Source organism: Acomys russatus, chromosome 17 (assembly GCF_903995435.1).
Source record: "Acomys russatus chromosome 17, mAcoRus1.1, whole genome shotgun sequence".
Classification (NCBI taxonomy): Eukaryota; Metazoa; Chordata; class Mammalia; order Rodentia; family Muridae; genus Acomys; species Acomys russatus.
This window is the reverse complement of record NC_067153.1, coordinates 37,747,958-37,769,263: the sequence shown is the minus strand read 5'-3', so window position 1 is coordinate 37,769,263 and position 21,306 is coordinate 37,747,958. Positions and strand designations below refer to the sequence as shown.

The 21,306-nt window shown below is 46.8% G+C and overlaps 2 protein-coding genes across 2 annotated transcripts in view; one reads left to right on the top strand and one right to left on the bottom strand.

Moving 5' to 3' along the window:
* The window catches only part of Ptp4a3 (protein tyrosine phosphatase 4A3), a 759,824-nt gene that overhangs the window by 264,913 nt on the left and 473,605 nt on the right, over positions 1-21,306 (bottom strand). The window lies entirely within an intron of this gene.
* On the top strand, positions 13,470-13,893 carry LOC127201276 (60S ribosomal protein L37-like). Its single transcript, XM_051159723.1, has one exon. The coding sequence runs from the start codon at positions 13,600-13,602 to the stop codon at positions 13,891-13,893; it is 294 nt and encodes a 97-aa protein (XP_051015680.1). The 5' UTR covers positions 13,470-13,599.

The window sequence follows — 21,306 nt, the reverse complement described above, 5'->3', positions numbered from 1 at the left end:
CTAAAGGGCATACAAGTCGTATGAGTCCCAGGACAGCTAGTGGACCCATCTGTGGCCACAAGACTCAAGGCCTGGTCTGTGTTTCTGTGTCACTTAGATTTTGTACCAAATGTACTTTACTGTGTAAAAATGGAAATATTTTTTTTAAGTGCTCAATTCATTGGAGTGAGCATCTGGCCCTGGTGGGGCTGGGACATAGGGTTGTAACTGGATCCATTTCTGATTACCCACCTGCTCCATGAGAGAGCCACAGTCTTCAGCAGTGCCGTGACATGATCCTGTGTTAGTGTACAGGTGTGTAGGTATGTAGTATGAATGGCATGTGGATGCACACATGTATGTCTTGCAAGTGTGTGTGGGTGGGGTGAGGGACGTGCAAGTATGTAAGTGTACAGATGTGTGTAGATATGCATACACATCTGTATGCGGGTGGGCAGATATGTGTGGGGTGTACGTATGTGCATTGTGCAGGTGTGCACACTTTGAGGGTTACAGGAATGTAATGTGTAGACGTAAGTGTGTGCAGGAGTGGGCATGTGTCCCGGCTTTGCTGTACCTCAGTTTCCTTATCTGAGAATCAACATCAGCCCATGGCTGTGGAGAGGCAGGTGCATGATAATGTCAGCTCAGCTGTACCAGGCCATCTTGTCTCCATCCTCCATAGGCAGGGAGGGGCTGGTGACCTGGGTCTGGCTGGGGCTCTGGTGAACCTGAGTCCTGCCTCCTACGAGCTTGTTTTTCCTCCGAGGAAGCCATCTTCCCTGGAACCCATCACCTACCCCTTGCCCTGTGACTGAGACAGGTGGATCTTGGGAGTCTGGGGACAGTTGATTTGTCCCCTGCCTGGGCCTATGATAGCTATAGAGGCCTGTTGAGTTGTGTGTCTCTGAGAAAGGTTTTGCCTAGATGAAGCTGGACAATTATTCCTGTTTTATTAAGTGCCACTTAATTATTAAAAAATTAACGATCCTTTTCAACTGTGTGAGACACATCTGATTACATAGACACTTGAAGTCAATAAATATCTTTAGAGAGCCAATTACTGCCTAATTAAGGGCCTGCACTGATGACAGGCAGCCGCTCCTCATGAATCAGATGCCAGAGACGTCCTGGTGGCAGGCCGGAACCTGGGCAGCTTGTGGGCATTGGTGATAATCCCTCCATGGGATGTGGGACACCCTGGGGAAACCCCCCCCCCCCCCCCCCCCGCCTCCTCATTCCGGCTTCATCACTTCTGAGAAACCTTTGCTGGTCAAAGGGCTCCATCCTCTACCCCCCCCCCCCCACTCTGTCTTCTGCCCTGTGGGTAGTCATCACATTCCTGGTTTGACCTGTACTGGTCTCAGCTACCATTTTTCCTCCAGTGGCAATATATCCCTATATAGCTGAGATGTCTGGCACCAGGCCTTGTCTCTGGGTTCTCAGACCACTTGTGTCCCACTCTCTGGGACAGAGCGGTCACTTAGAAGGATCTGAGAGGTTAGAGAGGCAGAGTGCCTTGCCCCTCCCCCACAACTGGGTACTGACTGGTCACCTGCACAATGGCAGTGTGTAGTCAGGGGGCCTGGCAAGCTTGTGTGGCAGGAGACTTGGCATGTGAGATTGCTGGCTCTGACGCTTATTTCTTCTTCTCTTTCAGAAGAGCTTGGAGCATGTCAGGCACCCTCCAGTTCTTCCCTTGAAGGATGGTGGGTCTGGGCAGGCTGAGGTAGGAAGAGACTTGTCCTCTCCCCTCCTCCAGGAAGCCCCCCCCAAACCACTCCCACTTTTTCCATGGTGGCCACTGGCAGCTGCCAGAATTTCGCTCTTTTGGCCCCTCTTGTCCCCCCATGCACAGGATGAAGCATGGGTGCAAATCCAGACCATGTTTACTGCTGTGTGACTGTGAGAAGGGGCCCCTCCTTTCTGAACCTTCCTGTCTGCAGAGGGAGGAGAGAACTTTTGGGGGCTCTGCTCAGCTTCTCCTCTCATGGAAAAGGCAAGGCTGACAGGAGAGTGGAGTCTGGAGTGGACCTAGACATGGCTGTCTAGGCAGAGGCCCTGGTTTGCAGTGTTTGTGGATGGGTGCTATGAACCTACCTGCTAATGGATTTTGACCCATGGAGGTAAAGTCTTGTTAGAAAATTTCAAGATTCCTGGGACTCTCCCCAAGGCAGCAATGATTGCCAGGGAGAGGAGACTCCAGGGGGAGGTCCTGCCAAACTGGCAGCCTGTGAGCTCCCGGGATCCTCCTGCCTTTGCCTCATAGCACTGTGGTCACCGGCATGCATAGTCATGGGTGCTGGAGATTGGAACACAGTGTACCACATTTGCTCAGCAAGCATGCCTTCCCACTCAGCTGTTGCTCCAGCCCTGGATATACTGGAGCATTCCGGTTCTTTGATATGAGTGTGTTACAGTGTGTGCAGAGGTCAGAGGGCAGCTCTGTGGAGTCTGTTCTCACTTACTCTGATGTAGGAGACTGAGCTCAGGTTCCCAAGTGTGGGTGACAAGTGCCTATTGGCCAAGCCACCTCCTCAGCCCTATTTTATTTATTTATTTAAACTACTAATGATCACCCTAAGATCAACAGTGTACATTATAGTCCGATTCTGTGTGCAGCAATGCTAAGCCACTCCACAGGCAGGATGCTAATGACTTAATAGCTTTGACAAAATGCCCAAACAAAAGCAAGCTAAGGAAAGAAGGGTTTATTTTGGCTCACAGTTTGAGGGTGCAGTCCATTATCCATAGAGCTGTGGTGGGAAGAACAGTTCTAGCTGTGGTGGCTGGAGTGTGAGGCAGCTGGTCACATGGCAGCCACAGTCAGGACAGAGACAAATGAATGCTGGTACTCTGCTGGCTTTTTTTTTTTTTTCTTTTTATTCATTCTGGGACCCCACATTCAAGATGTCATCCTCCCCATTTAAACCTCTCTGGAAATGCACCACACAGACACACCCACTGGGGCATTTCTATGGTGATTCAAATCCAGTTAAATTGATAATGTGGAGTCACTGTCACAGACAGCCCAGGGTGGTCTGGTGACAGACTGTGGTTTGCCTTTACACGCACCATTACACCTTATTTCCTCTTGGTTATCTTTCAGAGCAAGGGTCAGTAAACCACCAACAACAGGCTGTTTTTGTAAATAAAGCTTTATTGGCACATGGCCATGCCATTTGTTGATATGTTCAATATGGCGACTTTCACACAGTGCTGAGAGTGGGGTGGGTACTGTAGCATACCATCTGGCCTGTGAAACTCAAAATATCTACTCTGCCACGTCGAGAAAAACGCTTGCTGACCCCTATTCTAGATCAACTGAAGCTAGGGAAAATGCATGTTGTTTTACCTGCATCCATTTTGTGCAGGTCTTCCAAAGAGCTGCACTAAGGTCTCAGAGTCTGTCAACAACAGGGTTCCCCCTGGTTGGTTTGTCTGAGAGTCTGTTTTCACATACTCTTCATTTTCATAATAAAAGCCTTCATTTCTGATACAGTGACTTGCTCCCTCAACCCCCAAACATTAACAATGATCAGCTCTGGGCCCATCTGTGATTCACTTACATACCTTCACTCCATCTCTCAAATTATGCACCTTCCATAACTTTAAATACGTATGCCTGTAGAAGCTAACGGCCACATAAAAACCCAGGACAATTTGCAGCATCATGAGTGAAAAGTGGATCATATTCCTTCAGCAATACAAAGGCCCAGGCAGGACCAGCCTTCCCAGCTACTGACTAAGGGTCCCCCCACCCCGTGAAGGCTGTTTCCAAGAACTTGGTCCACAGTTTTCCGTTTTCAGCATGTCAGACATCCACTCCATCAACCCCTTGTCCAGATGGCTCCCATGGGAAGCCGGCTGCGTTTTAGTCTTTGTTCTTTGATAAGTGTTTTTCCTCTGGCTATTTTCAAGATTTCTAGTCTCTTTTCTGATAGTCAGGATTTCAGGCAAGCAGTAGTTTGAGTATTTGAAGCGGGAGAGGGCCAGGTTGGCTAGCTTATCTAGCGTCTGCAACATTGGAAAAGCAAGGCCTGGCTGTTATTTTCCCAGGTCTTGCGTGCTCTGTCATATCTCACCCCACATTATCTCTGTGGTTTTTTTTTTTTTTTTTTTTTTTTTTTTTTTTTTTTTGAGGCATTGCAGACATATTTCTAGGCTCATTGACTACCTCAACTGAGGAGTCCTGGTCACAGGGCAGATACGAGTTTTACAACGAGATTTTGATTTGCTTTCAGTGAAGACTTTCTTGAACTTATTTTGGGATAACCTTGGGTTTAGAGAGAAACTCCAGAGGGAGTGTCTGCATGGCCTTCTCCACTTCTCCGCTGTCTCCAGTTTTTCCACTGTCAGGTGCTGGCGGACTTGTCATGTACGTACCTGATGATGAGTGCTTATGTTATGAACTGGACTTCAGCCCTGGCCACCAATGCGGAAGGACATCCACAGATGATGTGAGTATCAGGCCAGGGACCACAAAAACAAAACTATCCACACAAACAGACCAGGCAGGACTCTGCCATTCCATCCCAATGTGATCATCTCACCATATCAGGTGAGTGTGATGACCATTTACACTATGGAAATGCCAGATTATATCACATAGCCATGAATGTTGTAAAATCTAGATGTGCCACATCAGATTCAGCTGGATGCTGAGTTCCCATGTGTATCCTCTGTCCGGTCTGTTCACAACTCTGACCAGGGCCCTAAGTGGCCCTTAGCTGTCCTTTCTGCCTGGCATCTCCACCTTTGACACCACAGAGGTCCACCTGCATCAAGTGGTTAGGGCAGGGGGACATGATGGACAGACTCGAGTATCATGCCCTGAAAGAATCACACAATTAATAGATATTGGGGGAGAGATACTCTGAGTCTATGCAAATATCTCACACCTCCCAAGTCTGCCCGATAATTCCACCATCTCCAGTTGATCTCACAGGAAACCATGCTGTGTACCTGTGCTTTTCCTTCTGTGTCTATACTTTCACATTCTTTTGTAAGAAAGAATTGCTCCTTCTCCTTCACATCGGTATTTATCCAGCCTTATACCTATGTCAGTATAGACTCAGGGACAGGCCATTTTGCATACCGGGCTTTAATCATGGACTATGTTTATTACATGTCTTGCTACTTAAATTATTCCAGTTTTGGCAGCCTACAGCCCTTCCAGATGGATTGCATTTGTCAGCCACTTGGCATGGTTCACTGTCATTTATCTTTCATCTTTCACCATTGATTTATCTAAACAGTATCTATATTTCTGCCTATCTATAATCTATCCTCTATGTATCTATTGTATATCATCTATCTATCTATCTATCTATCTATCTATCTATCAATAGCTATCTATCTTCATCATCATCTTCATCATCATCCATCTATCTTCTGTGTATGCACCTATCATCTGTCTAGTTCTTGATCTATCATCTATCACTAAATAATACCACCATATAACTGTGTCAGTTAGTTAGTGTTAGTCTAGAATCATCTGAGAGATGAGCCTCTGGGTATGCCTATGGGGATTATTTTGATTATGTTAATGGAGGTGGGAGACCTTCCCACTGTGGATGGCACCACTTCCTGTCTGGGATCATAGAGTGCATAAACGGAGAAAGGGAGCTGAGCAGTGGCATCCATTCATTACTCTCTCCTTCCTGGTTGTGGAAATGATGAGATCAGCTGCTTCAGCCTGCTGCCACTGTGACTCCCTGCCGTGATAGACCACACCTTGGAAGTGTGAGCTAAGATAAGCCAGAGTATTTTTATCACAGCATCATGAGAAGAAATTAGGTTAGGACATCCATCATCCATCAATCTATCTGTCTGTCTGTCTATCTATCTATCCATTATCTATCTATTTATTATCTATCTGTCAGTTTATATATTTACCTGCCTAGAACTCTGGGTTCCTTATATAGTTCCTCTTCTCAACTCAGGCATCATTAGGGAAGCCAAGATCTGGGCATTGTGTGAGTTTGTCCTGCAGTGCCCTTCCTTGCTTCTAAGGTTTTTCAAGGACAGTATTAGGAGTTTAATGCATATATAATAACCTATCCATTGCCACATCACTTCCTTCAGTCCTGTGTGAAACTCTGTTTGTGAATGACAAGGAACAGGCTGCCATACTTTTTCTTTGAGAGCAACTGCTCCCCATATTGGTAATCCTTTCCCTTCTTGGTGGTAAGTGATCACTAGCTGTGAGGACCCTGCCTCCAGTTTCTTTCTCTCTCTGTCTGTCTCTCTCTTTGTCTCTGTCTCTCTGTCTCTGTCCCCCCGTCTCTGTCTGTCTGTCTGTCTGTCTGTCTCTCTCTCTCTCTCACCTCACACACACACACACACACACACACACACACACAACCTTGTTTGAGCACTAGTGCTACTTCCCATGAGGCACAATGCACCTGCCAGCGAGTCTTGTTGATGATTGTTTTTTCCATCTCGAGCCTCGCTGGAGCATCACTCACTCTTTTCCCCAGGGACACTGGCTCACTTCCTTCCACCTGCTCTGTCAGGAGGTCATGCCACATGCTTGTCACCCTGTTAGAGTCACCTGTCACTTGAGGCTTTCCATCCTGGAGCATTTGACACCCTGGCTGGTGTTTTCAAAGACAGATAGGGTGAGGTTTCCTCTCTGTGATGGACCGCTCTCCGGATTGCTAAGAGCTGTCATGCATGAACCGTCGTCGCTGTGTGTCCTCAGCATCACCATCACCAGCCTTCCACTGCCTGGATGGTAGCTTAGTAAACCCTCTTCTCCACATCAGGCCCTGGTAGAAATGAGACCGTATGGCAAAGCCTTTGGGGTCTGACCTTTTTCTCTTAGCAGCAGACATTTCCAGTCCATCTGTCTTTCAGCCAAAGCAGAGGGCAGCTTCCCTCGTTGCTCTATCAATCATCAAGGCTGTTTTGGTTTTTGTTTTTGTTTTTTTTTCTTTCGTTTTTGTTTTTTAACTTCAACCATTTTAACAGGTGTGTGGTGTTTTGTCTGTCTTTTTTCCATTACATTTCTTGTTACTGTGACCAAATGCTGGAGAGAAGCAACTTAAGACAGAAAGGCTTTATCTTGGCTCACAGTTCCAGAGTACTCAGCCCAGATGGCAGGAGCAGCTCTGTCTATCATGGTGGGGAAGGCTCGGGACAGCAAGAGCAGCTCCATCCTTGTTGGTGGATATGTGAGGCAGCTGGTCACATGTTGGTGGCAGACAGGAAGCAGAGAAGGGGACAGAAGCAAGCATGATGTTAACCCTCAAATTTCCTCCTCCAGTGACCTTCCTCCACCAGACCAGCTCCATCAGCTGGGGACACAGATGTCCAGACACAGGCATATGCTGGGGACATTTCAGATTCAAATCAAAGAAGTTTCTATTCATGTTTTTGTGCGTTTTCCATGCTGGAATTTTTTTCCCCATCTCACTGGTTTAGTGAGTTCATTACCAACTCCTATACTAGTCTCCTACTGGATGCATGATTTCTCACGTTGTTTTGGTTTGTAGGCTGTCATTGAGTCTTCTTAATGATGCCTTTTGGAGAGTAGGAGTTTATAACTTAACAGTTTATCAGCCACTTAGACCCATTCCTTTTTTGGCTGAGTTTAAGGTTTGCTGAGTGCTGCGAGGCTTTGCCTGGCTGGTTGGGCCCACTACCTCTTCTGCTCAGGCCGAACCCAGGATCCGTTCCTCTCTGATGCTCTCAGGAGGCTCTCGTAGGTCTGGCCCTTGTAGATCTCTTGACCTGCACACACAGTGCTGTGTGCTATGGGTGCCTTCCCATCTGGAGTTCTACCTGTCCTGTTTGCTTCTTGGTCTCTCCCAGGCTCTGTCTCCCCAGCGCAGGAGTTTACCTGGTTCAACCTGTGCCTTTGCACTTACTTCTACATCTCAGTCTGGAGGCTTGCTGTAGACAGTGGGCTGAGCCCTTTGCATGGTGCTTCTTTGACACTTCATCTCCCAGGGATTGTGGGTGCAAGTCCTTAGCAGTCCAAGGCTCCAATAGCCATATTTTGTTTGCTTATGCTCTTTTCGGTAAAATGGTAAGATCATGGTCATCACTGTACCCTGGCCAGTTCTGGGCACAAGTCAGTGTGACACTTGTACTTTAAAAACTGTCCACACTTGCTAAGCCCACTTAACTAGTACAACAACCCAGTTGCAAGCTATTTGGTGAGGAGAAGGGGTACTTGCCTAGGTTCAGGGGGCAGAGTTCATAGCCTTGATGGGATGGGTCTGGGGCCAGGCCCTTGGCTTCTGACTTATAGGGTCAGTGATGCCTTTACAGTGAACCACACTGGCCGTGCACAGGGAGGAGGTGATAGAAGGACCATGAGCAGGAGTAATCGGTTCACATGACTGTGGGTGGCACTCAGGATGGTGGCCAGGTGGAGGGAAGTAGCATACATGTGCTCATAGAGACCCTGCTTGTTGAGTGAGCATCCATTGCTGCTGCGCCGCCTGCTAACGTCAGACTCCGGCCTCTTTGCCCTTCTGTGTGCCCTTCTGTGTAACTCTTAGGGCATTGTCTGGGCCTCCTGAACTTGTGACTGTTGAGATATCCAGCTTCTTGGAATGAGCACCTGCCTCTCCAGTGTGCATACAGCCATTGTTGGATTATTACCCGGCCCCTATCACAGAAGTCTGTCCAATAAGCCCTTTATAACGTTGTTATATACTCAGTTCTGTTCTAGAGACCTCCTTCTAATGCTCACATAAACTCATGATTCTTGGGATCGAAGACTGTTGGCCACAAAGTTGGTGGATCTAAGGTGTCACCTTATCATCAGGTTCAGGTCTCCCTCCCACCGTGGACTAGATGGGCAAACTGAGTCCTGGATAATGACTGGCAAGACTGGGGAAGGACTCTACTTCTCCTCCTGTCATACCCACAGCCATGGGAAAAAAATCTCTTTTTGCCTTTCTTTAATTTTGCCTGACATGCCCTCAGCATGCACAGTTTGAGGCTATTAATATACAATTAGACACGGGTTTCTCCCTTTATCTCCAGGGCACGTGTTTATTTTAGACTCAAGATGGCAAATAGAATGGGAATGTTTGAACTGTAGAGACGATCTAAGCCCTTAGCCATGGGGGTGATGAGTCTGTTGAGTATAAAATGAAGTGATGAAAATTGAAACATGCATTTCTGTGGTGCGTAGGCGATTGCAGGACTGCATCCAGGCTGGGTGTCCCTAGGCCTTGGACTCTTCATGGCTTTGATCCTGAAGAGTCATCACAGATCTTTAGTGGCTGTGATCCTGGTGTCTCCACCTTTGCTCCACCCAGTGTCTCCTTTTTCTGTGTCCCAACATAATCATAACACACTGTGAGTGTGGTTTTTCTTAGAAAAGGCTGGCATGGAATGAGACAGTACCATTCAACCAGCTGCAAGAAAGAGGGTACTGTCCTGCTTGGTTGGTTCCTGCTAAGATATAGACAGCCAAAGTCTGCAGAGAATCAAGCCAAGAGTGGGGTCCCCAGCGAGAAAAGGGGGGCAGTCTATAATGCTACTTGAAACTTGCTTTATACAGAGCCATAACAGAAGCCCCCAGGCATCCATCCTCATCCTTGCTTCCAGCTCCATCTGGCCTGGGGAAGCATCCTTCCAGGTGACCTTGAACTCAGTTCAAAACAGGATGGAGGCCACGGAGGACTCTGTACATCATCTCCATGTAACATTTGGTGATGGTTACTATTGATGGTCAACTCGACAGGGTCTAGAATCACTGAGGTCCTGGCACATCTGTGAGGGATCTCTCTATTAGGCTAACCAACCGGCAGCACCACCGCACGGGCTTGGGTCCTGAGCGTCATTAAAAGGGAGAAATTGCTGAGCACCAGCATTCGTCTCTCTCCACATCCTGACTACAGCCGAAGTGTGACCAGCTGCCTCACACTTCCGCTGTACTACCTTTCTCGCAACGATAAACTGCGCCCTGGAACAGTGGGCCAAGATAATCCCTTCCTTCTTTTCTCAAGTGGCGTTTGCCAGTGTCTTTTATTACAGCAACAAGAAAAGTGACTGGCACGATTTTACACAATCACAGTGTTTTTTCATTGCAAACAAGCAGTGTCATGGTGAGTGCTAGCGGAAGAAAACTCTGCTTTGTTCAGTGGCTCTCCCTTGTCCTGAGCAACAGAAATCAAGGCGCCTTACTTAGGGTATGGGAGCGTGATGCCTGCATCAGAAGCCTTCGGCTGCAGGTCCCTTTTTGTCTCCTTACTACTTGTGAGCGAGCGAGGTGCAATGGGGCCATATCTCCATAAGTCCATCACAACCCTCTGTGCCTCTTAGCCCAGTGGCACAGCACTCCCTTGACTCTCTCTCCCTTGGCTCCTTCTTGCTCTGTTCTTCTGACCGTGGAAGAGTGGCGCCTGCTGTGTGTATGCGGCTCCTTTCCTATGTGCAGGGAGTCTAAGTTGCATTTCCCCCAAGTCAGGGATCCTGTGTATATTCTAGCCACATGGGCCCTTATGCACACCAGTGTATCCTGGTGTAATTTGGGGTGAACTTTTCCAGTCAGATAGAGTAAGCCTGGAAGGAGTCTGAGTCCTCAGACTCCTTTTAGCTCTGTAAGGTGAGTACTGGGCCTCTCACCCTTGCTCATGCTGATGAGACCCTGTCCTCACTAGCTGATGTCACTGGCCCTGTAGGTTCTGTTCATGTCATGGGTGTTGAAGGCCTGCTGGTAGTTTAATTTCATTTCCTAGCTGATGGAGTCGACTGGACCAGTTCACTGTGTACTGTCATTTACTTTTCTTCGGCTGGGAATGCTGTTATCTCATCTTCTTATCTCTGCTTCAGTGTTATTGGCCCTTCTGTTCTTCTGACCTTACTATGCTTCAGGCAGTGTTGCATCTACTCCAGGCCGTAAGCTTGTGTCCTTCCTTCATGGGGCTTTCGTGTAGATGTTTTAATTTTAACGTAGTCTGAGTACCTCTCCTTTGAAGGCCATAGGCTTTCTAGAGCTTGTGTAACTTTGACTTATCCCTTCTTATCTCGAGTTTGTGAAGACATGTCGGTCAGCCATTTTCTTCTGAAAGCTTTGCCCTTGGCTTCTGGAATGAGACTTATGTGTGTGTGCCTTTCACAAAGGAAGGGCCAAATAGTGGGAGGCGTTTGCCACAGCACCCGTTGAAGAGTGCCTGGAATGCCCCACTCACTGTCACACTTCCTGTGTGCAAACGGAACAATTTCTGAGCCAGTCTTGCCCACTAGGGTCATCTGAACCCCAAGAGCTCATGGGCCGGTCATTGTCACCTCTTCAGTGTCAACTTCTGCCAGGACACATCCTTCTCCACTTCTGACACCTCACCACTTTCTGGGCCTCCGTTCCCCTCTCTCACCTTGTGATTAGCTAGCAGGTACAGTGTGAGCACTTGAGACTTTGGGAGGAGTTGGCATGTTAGGGTCTCAAGTCTTCCTTGCATGGGCCTAACTACCACCTGTGGTCCTTCCTGGGGGTGCACCGGTATCCTGGTCTCTTCTACTGTCCCATTTCTTGCCCTTGGGGATGCTGAGCCTCCACCAACCGTTGGGGCTTAACAGTGGCCCTGTTGTCTGTATCATCCACAAACTGTATGGGCAGTGTGTGCAGGAGACAGCCTGTCCCCAGCCTGCTGAGACCAGGCCTAAAACAGTTTAGTTCACATTGTTCATGTAAAACCTCTCAGGTAGGAATGGTCTCACCTGTGAATCTGCAAGGGCGGCCTCACTCCCCTATGAAAGCATGTCTTTTTTTTTTTTTTCTTTAATGTAATGTAGCTTTTATTAGGAAATTAGTGCACGCTTGTTGTGTGAAATTCAAGGAAGGCAAGAAGTGTGTGATCCTGCTCTCCAGAGGTGGCTCTGTTCATAGATCATTGCATGTTGCTTGGCGCATCTTTTCAAAATTTACTGAGGTGTCATTGAGTACCAAGGCTGTGCATGGCTAATGTGCTCAATTTGATGAGTTTGCAGGTAAGTGTGCACCAGAGGAAACCATTGCTATGGCACACCCACAAACCCATCACCCCCAGGCTTCTTCCTTTATGCTTATTTTTATTGCCTTTTTTATGATAAGAACACTTAATCTGATCTATTTATCCTCTTAGTGAAATTCAAAGCATACAGCATAGTGTAGTGTCGTCAGCTGGATGCGTTGTGCTATGCCCTGATCTCTAGGACTTCTTAAATTATATAATGAAAACTTTCTTTTGACCAACACTTTTATTCCCTCTCCCCAGCACCCCAGTGCCTGCCATCCTACTTTCTGCTTCTCAGGGTCTGACTCTTACAGATTTATCACAGGAGTGAATCTAACACTATTTACCTTCCCAGACCCAGCTTTGCACTTGACCTTCCAGCTTCATCCATGCTGGAGCAAGTGGGAGGACTGCGCCCTGTTCATGGCTGCATAGTGGCCCACGGTACCTGTGACCCAGACCTTCTGTTGGTTCAGCCCCTTGCCTCATCCGTCATACTGTCAGGGGTGCTGCTGTTGACACTGGGGGTGTCCTCTCTTCCTGATGATGATTTCGTTTTCTTTGGATGTGCATCCCAGGTTGGGTTGTTGGGTGACTTGGCGATTCCAATAGCTGTTCTCCCCTGTGGCTGCACCACTTCCACCTGCACCCAAGATGTGACTAGTGTCCCCATTTCCATGTGCTATTGGGGCCTTTTGAGACTCGCCATTGCGACAGGTATGCAAGGACATCTCCCTGATGCTTAGTGACATACGCTCCTTTCATGCTGTGGCACCTTTCTGCCCTCTTTGGGAAATTATTTAGGTTCCATACTCATGTAAAAGTCAAGTTATTAGCTCTAGCTTGGAGGAGACCCGTGCATAGCTTGCTGGTTTTCTGACCTTTATCCCTTTAGCAGAAGTCTGGTAGGGTCTGTCTACGGGCCTTTTCTTCCAGTGCATGGGGCTCTTAAACGGTTGCCTGTTTTCTGGCTGCAGCAAAGTATTTTCATTTGCTGTGGTCCTGCCTTTTTAGATTAGCTTTTGTCTGTGCTTTTGAGGCCGTATTTGATAAGTCATGACCCAGAGCCATGTCATAGAGCTCCTCATCATGTACGAGCTTAGATTTCAGTGCCTGTTATGGGCATTCTTCTTTGCCACTCAGGCTGGAAGGACAGAGTGGCAGAGACCTGGGGCAGAGGTGCAGCACGCAGCAGGTAGCTGGGAGGTGGGACCTTGTGGGCCCACAGCCTCCCTAGAGGCTTCTGTCACACAGGAGTCCCCACAGCAGCAACAGCAGAGACTGGCTTTCAGCAAGTGTTGCAATGATTGGCTTGTTTCAGAATGGATGAGACTTGGCCACTTTCTTTTCCACCAAAATGTCAAAAATCCGCTTCCCAGAAGCCTCTGCATTCAGGAAGGAGAGACTCGGGCAAAGCTCACCTCCAGTGGCACATGACTACAGGGTGTGCACACAGCCAGTGCTCAGTCTGTGCTGCTTTCTCTTTGGACTCGTGTACTGTCACCAATCTTAGCCACTGCCACCACCACGCACTTGGGCTTGTGGACACCTCCGTTGATGGATGGTCTCTTCCTTCTTCTCCATCCCTCTCTTCCTATAACATTTAAAATACCTATATAGCTCTTCCAGGCTCTTTGGCCTCTGTGGCAGAAGCAAGATGACAAAAGGAACGGCCTCCTTTGGAAAGTGTCGCAGTAAGACGCACACGCTGTACCATCGCTGTGGCTCTAAGGCCCACCACCTTCAGAAGTCCACCTGTGGCAAATGGGGCTGCCCTGCCAAGTGCAAGAGAAAGTATAACTGGAATGCCAAGGCTAAGAGACTAAACACATCCGGGACTGGGAGGATGAGACACCTAAAAATTGTCTACTGCAGATTCAGCCATGAATTTCGTGAAGGAACAACACCTAAACCCAAGAGGGCAGCTGTTGTAGCATCCAGTTTATCTTGAGGATGTCAATCAGTCATAAAGTAATTGTTCTGGTTTAAAAAAAAACCATATGTGAACTTTTTAAAAACCATCCACAAAGGGTGTCACCAATACACCAAACTTTCCAAGTCCAGGCAGGAACACGGTGCTTCTATGACTGTTTTGTTTTAGGAACATAATGATATTTTTAGGGTTGTTATTTAAAATCTGGTTCCTACTTTTCTTGGTGATTATTATAACATAAGAAAATATTGATTTTATATTTCTCACATAAGTATTCTAAGGAATTACAAGCATTCTGGAACACGTGAGTTATAATGCGTTTAACACTTCTGTTTAACAAACAAATTATTTCTGTCGTTTCTGGAATACATATTGCTTCTCTGAACTCTGTAGATCCACTAACTCTAAGGAATCATTATTTTCAGAATAGATTGCTATAAATAGAATTAATGAGTCTGATGATGTATTATGCATTTAAAATCCCTTTTTGATTCTCAAGTGCTTTTCAGTATAATTTTTTAAGACTTTGTATTGTGGTAAAATAGAAACAATACAAGACTTACTGCTTATATTAGCTCCCTTTTTCTTTCCTGTGACCAACTATCCAACAATAAAGAGCTTACCTGAGAAATAACTCATTTTGGCTCATAGTCTGAAGTGCTACAGTTTGTCATGGTCGGAGAGGCATGGCGATGGCTGGTTTTCTGGCAGTGGGACCATGATACTGCTTGTTAGCAGCTCAGTAGACCAGGAATGAGAGACACGACAGAGACTAGGGCAGAGTTATAAATCTCCAAGCTCATTCCTACTGACCTGTGTCCTTCAGCTAGCCCTCACCTCTCACAGGTTCCACACTCTCTAAAATGGTGCCACTAGCTGGGGACTGAGTGTATAGTCATGTGATCCTGTGGGGTACATTTTACATGCAATCCCTAATACTGCCTCAGCCATCTGAAGCATATGCTTTAGTGTCATCAAACACACTGACATGTTTGAACCAACATTGCCCTCATCCATCCCACAGATTTCCTCTGTCGTCCATTAGTTGCTAACTGCCCATCTCCTGCCTCACACCTTATTGCCATATTCAAGTATTTCAGTGAGTTTGCTTACTCATTCTCTTATGCAATACCAAAAGTTAAGACTTCCAGGAAAGATGGAGAGATGGGAAGTCATGTGTAGGATGAACTGTGCTGTGCAGAGGGGTGCTGCTCCAGCCTGGATGCCTGGCAGAAAATCTAAGATGGACGCTATCAAGTGTAGCTGGTGGGCGAAGCTTAAAGTACCCCCTTCTCTCTTTCTCTCTCTCTCTCTCTCTCTCTCTCTCTCTCTCTCTCTCTCTCTCTCTCTCTCTCTCTCTCTCTCTCTCTCTCTCTCTCTCTCTCTCTCTCTCTCTCTGTGTGTGTGTGTGTGTGTGCGTGTGTATGTAGCCCCTTACACTTACAGGCATAAGAGCTATGGGTTAGGGTAGTCTCTGGAGAAGGGAGGGTAGCCATGAGGATAGGGCTTTCATCTAGAACTTGGCCAAGAAGAGCCTGTGCACCAACTAGGAAGGGAGCTACACTCTGAAGGAGTGGGGATCTGTGGGAGTTCTTAGGCAATGCTGTCCATCTGCACACCGAGTGTCCATGAATTCGGTATAGCAGAGCGATGTGTACTCATTATTCAGTTACTGGGTGTCTTACACACACACACACACACACATACACGCGCGCGCACACACACACACACACACACACACACACACACAGAGGCACGTATTTCTCACAGTTCTGGTAGCTGGGAGGTGGAGATTGAGTGGCCACGGGGATCTGTTCATCCCAGTTGTTTTCCTTCTGGGTCCTCACATAGTCAGAAACAGTTGAGCTTCTCAGGCCTTCTGTACCATGTGGGCATCACTCCCACTCCAAGCACCGCATCCTGGGGCCAATGCCTTCTAACACTATCACCTTGGAAACAGCTTTGTCTTCATCCATTGATGGATGACTGGGTCCTCTGCTGGGACTCATGGGCCTTTCCTCAGTTGAAGACTTCACTGGGGAGAATCTACTTCATGATTCCTTAGGTTGTTGGTAAATGGGTCTGTGATCATAGAACCAGTCAGTTCTCAAAGGCTGCTACCCAGAGCTGTACATAGTGTGTTACTATGTGCATTCCACATGTCCATTCAAACCACTTACTCAGCAAGAAGACTGCTTAGAGCAATGGTTCTCAACCTGTGGGCTGCAGCCCCCTTGGGAGACCTCTGTCCCCACAATATTTGCATTATGAGTCATATCAGTAGCAAAATTATGAGGTAGCAGTGAAATAGTTTTGTCGTTGGCAGTTGCCACAACATGAGGAAGTGTATTAAAGGGTCTCAGCATTAGGAAGGTTGAAAACCACTGGTTTAGAGTAAGCACATTCTCAATGCAAGGCCCCATCTATGCAGTGTGACATCCTCTGTGCTGTGCTCTGTGGTCACACGGGGATTTTTTTTTTTTTGATGTAATGTGACATGAGTGACATCTGTACTATTTTTAGACCCTTCTGATGTGCTGAAACAAGTGACACCCCCTCCCCTCATTCTTTGGGTTAAAAGCAAATGAATTTATCTTGAGGGAAAACAGAGAAGACATGCATTTTCTGGTTTCCCTGACTATATACAACTGATATTGTATACAAAATAAAACAAAGGACACTATAAAAAGGGGAGCAGAGAGGACAGGATAGAAAGACCGTGGCACCTAGGGCAGGCCACACCAGTGGCTTCAGTGGGTTTCCTCAGTCAGCTTCATGTATTCCAATCTTAGCCCTGAAAAGCCCATAAGCTAAGAAGAGCAAGGTGACAGACCAAGCAAACCCAACAAAGTGACCACCTTCGGCCAAACCATCAGAAAAAGGCAGCCTTGTAAGACAGCGCGCCACTAAATAACAGTAGTTCTACACTCCAGCCAAGTACCAAGGAAAACCGTGGCCTTAGCCTTAGCATATCACACTGAGCAAGGAACCTGGTCGTCTACCTATGACAGATGGCATGAAACCTCTGACACCTAGTGGGTGAGGTCACACAGCCATGTGGGAAGAGTAAACCACTGACTTACTCCCGTGGCTGGCCATGAGTCCTAACCTGTCAAGGCTGGAATTACACAACCACGTAGAAATGACAAGGTGCCTCTCACTCTCCCCACTGAGGTGGTGTTCTAGGGGGCCTGGAGAATCAGGATGTTCACCAACACTCAACGACTAGGCTGTTCCCACTGTGGTCACAGGAGATCTAGTGAAATGCTGTATTTCTCTCCCTGTTCTAGCAGAAACAGGAGCATCGCCTCTCAGGAGCCATAAGAAACACTGGGGCACTGGAAATGAAAAGATAAAAAGTGACACCTCAAAGAGCAAGCAACAGAGTCCATGGCAGGGAGGACCCTGCTCCCCTTATTAGGGGACCCCTATGGAGCCTGAGCTGACTATTGACTGCATCTGATCAGGGGGCATGGGTCCTTTTTTGGTGCGTCAGTTACCCTCACCCCCGCCCCCAGGCCCATTATTTATTTGTCAGCTCTGTTGGTCTTCTTGTAGAGCTCCTGTCCCTTCTGGGTTCCTTTATCCATGACTCTTCCATAAGACTCCCTCCCCTCTGCCCTAAGTTTGCCTGTGACTCCCAGCTTCTACCTCAATTTCCTGCTGAGTGGAGTTTTCAATCACTTCCCCCTGGTGAGGTGCTTTACCAAGCCACAGAGGAAGAACATACAATCAGTCCTAATGAGACTTGGTAGGCTTGGGTAAGTTGATAGGGGAGTGAGGGTTCCCCATCTCTGAAGACTAGGGAAAGGGAATATGGGGGTAGAAGGAGCAAGGGTGGGACCGGGAGGAGGTGAGGCAGGGGTGCTACCATTGGGATGTAAAGTGAATACAATTTTAAAAATAAATTTAAATTTAAAAAGTGATACGTCATCCCAACTAACCACAAGAAAGCCAATCAGATGCATGGCTCCCAGGTAAAGTAAGCCTTATTTTAAATAGATTTAACCAGGATGGAGAGGGACAGCATGATATGATAAAAGGTGCAACCACAAAGTTGTAGCAATTCTTAACTTCTATGCACCAAGCAACACAGTAGCAGTGGGTGTGTGGGGTAAAGCAAAACCTGACAGTGCTAACAGACAAATCAACAGAACCATCATAGTCACTGAGGAATTCAATATCCCTTCTCAACTGTCGGTAGAACCACCAGATGTGACATGAACAAGGATGGAGAATGCAGCAGCAGCAGCAGCAGCAGCAGCAGCAGCAGCAGCAGCAGCAGCAGGTGGGTTGAATCATTCTTTGCAGAACCTGCCAGCAGATCAGGCAGAAGGTGAGCTCAGTTTAAGTGCCATAAACACATACTTTCATTGACTGTGTTCTCAGCACATAACAGACCTCACTAACCTTAAACGACTCTAAGTCACAGAGTATGGCATCCACAATGTGGAGGTAACCTAGAAGTCACCGTCAGGAAGATGACTGGGGACTCTCTAGACTGTGGGAAACTTTTGTCAGGGAAGGAATGCTAGAGGACATTAGAAATAATGAAAGAATTGAATGAGAATGCAATGTTCTGAAATGTTCTGTCCAGATAAATACCTAGAGGATGAAAAGCAAAATGCACCAAAAGCAAACAAAAGGAGATCGAGACAAAGACAAAAACCCAAATCTGTGCTGTTTGAAATAGAAAAACAGAGAAGAAATAGCTGGCTCCTTGGAAAGATTAGTAAAACTGACAAAACTATAAAAGAATAGCAGAATTAAAGAGAACCCACATCACCAAAACCACAAGACACAGTGCAGACATCAGAAGGAGGGTAGGAGGCTGTGGGAACAACTCTACACGCAGACGTCTGACAATTCAGGTGAAAGGTTCGGTGCCTTGAAAAACATCAATGGCCAGAACTCACCCTTTCTGGCACAGATCATTTGAATAATCTTATGACCATTAGAGAAATTGAATTCATAACTTAAACACTTCCCCCAAAGAAATATACAGACTCTGATGGTTTCAGCGGAGAATTCTACCAAATGCTTAAAATAGAATTAATGCCAATAGCCCATAATCTCTTCCAGAAAACAGCACAGGTGGGAATACTTGCTAGTTCATTTTATGAAGCTATTATTACCCAAACCAGAAACATAACACAAAAAGAAAACCATAGGCTGTTGTTCCTCGTGACTGTAGATATGAAATTCCTTATGAAATACAAATCTAACAGAATTAAGCAGAACATAAAAAGAATTATAAACCATGACCTATGGGGTTTTAATGCTCGGATGTTAGGTCAAATTAATATTTTAAAAAGCAAGCAATAAAGTCCACGATATTAACATGTTAAGGAAGAAAAGGTGAGATAATGCCAACAGATGTGGAGTCATTTGCCAAAATCCAGTCTTCATGCATGATTTTTAAAAAATCCTCTTGGAGCAGGGGCAGAGGAGAACTTTTCAACTTGAGAAAAAATATTAGCATGCATCATTACCATTGAGTCAATAGTGAAAATAAAATACTCCCCCCCCAATCTAACAAAGTAGGGATTTCTATTTTTATAACTTTTATTCAACACAGTAATAAGAATTTTAGCTAGTGCAATAAGGCAAAAAAAAAAATACAGATTAGAAAAGAAAAATATAAAACTATGCACAGTGGGTTGTACCTCTCACATCAGTATTAATCAAGAAAACGACTCTCAGGCGTGCCTACAGGCCAATCTGATGGAGACATCTTCTCCGTTGAGGTCCTTTCTTCCTAGATGACTCTAGTTTGTGTCATGTTGACAAAAAACTAACCAGTTCTACTCCTCATGTTGAGATGGCCACAAACATATCCTGCCTCTGTTTTGTCTTGTTATTTCTAGGCAGGTACTTTGACACATAGAGATAACATGTCATGCTAGTCAGGTGGTGGCCGGGTGCTCCCAATTTGGGTGCAGAAGCCCTTGTACAAGTGTGTCCAGACAGGTTTCCACCCCTGCTTGCTGTCTTCTTACTGCAGGTATCACTCAGGACCTGAGGATAAATCTGATGTGCTCCCAGCTTCATGCAGGCCCAACCAACTTGCTTATATGATGCTCTGAGCCTAGCCTCCTGCAGGACCAGTTGAGGAAGTAGGAAGTCATCATTCAGTGTGGTCTTGGAGTCATGGTTCTCAGAATCAGGCATGTGGAACAAAATACTGGGATGAGAACATGAAATGGAGATTGTTCAGGTAGGGCAGGGACCCCAAAGCAGCAGCTCTGATGATGTTCTTCTGGAGGCCAGGGACACCAGGAGAGAGTTCCTGTTTCTGATTCCTCGTTGTCTCTCACCCCTTCCTGATAGTTGTATGGGAGAATGACACCAAAACCAGGAGGAGGCACCTGGACATGATTGGACCAACTGGGCTGACCAGTTCTTCCTTTTTCTCATGTCTCACCCCAGTTTTGGCCATCACTCTTTGAAAAAAATCCCCCAGACTAGCAGCCTGATGGTATCTCATTCCTGGGGACCCCTCTGCTTAAACATCTCTGCCCTCTGTCTCTCTTAACTCTAACTATGAATTTTTAAATGAACCTACAATAAATTTGTTTCTAGATCTCATCCCCTTTGTTATCTTTCTCATTGGTAAAACAAGAACCTGGAAGCCGGAAATGTGTGACAAGGAGTATCCAGTGCTGCTCCCTCCAACCCTAGCTCCTGAATTTAATCCCACCTGAGGCCTTCATCTAACTTAAACATGACTCACCTTTCATGTGTGAACTGTTAGCCAGCCAGGTCACCTGCCTCTCTCTGGCACAGTTGATGGAGGAGGAAGGGGATGCTCAAAGCTGTTTCCTCTTGCCCAGCCCACTGCCCTCCTGGACCATAGGTGCTTCCTGGGTCCTGCTCTAGAGGACAGGTATGTTGTCCCTCTGTCTCTTTCACCATCTCCCAGTCCCCTAAGAATAGCTATAAACACACTGACCACCCTGGGCCATTCCTATTCCTGGAACCTGATGGATCCCACTGGGCCTCATCTTGCGGTGTCAGGTGGAGTAAGTCTGAGTCGGCCTCGGCTCCTGGCCTCTTCCCTTCACCTGGAAGTAGGGGTGTTCTAACCTTGGGGGCTGTTGCAGGTGCAAGGGGCTGTGCATTCCCACCCTTCTGCCCAGCATACTTCCCCACCCCACCCCCAGGCATCCATCCTGAACTTCCTGGCACTGCCTATGCCTATGTAAGTGGTTGAAGAGCACAACATATGTTATCCAGAGAATGTGACGACCATCTCTGGGGTGTACAGCACAACAGAATGGAGAGATACTTGTGTTGGTAGCAGAGTGAGCAGAGCTGGAGGGAGAGGGATCAGGGCCAAATTTTTGAACTTTCCAGAAGGTTGTGGCTCAGCTCAGGCTAGCTGCCTTGAGTCTTCAGAAGGACATAGCCGCTAGACATAAACCACCCCAA

Coding starts and splice junctions, on each gene's coding strand:
- LOC127201276 (XM_051159723.1), top strand. CDS start 13,600: ATGACAAAAGGAACGGCCTCCTTTGGAAAGTGTCGCAGTAAGACGCAC.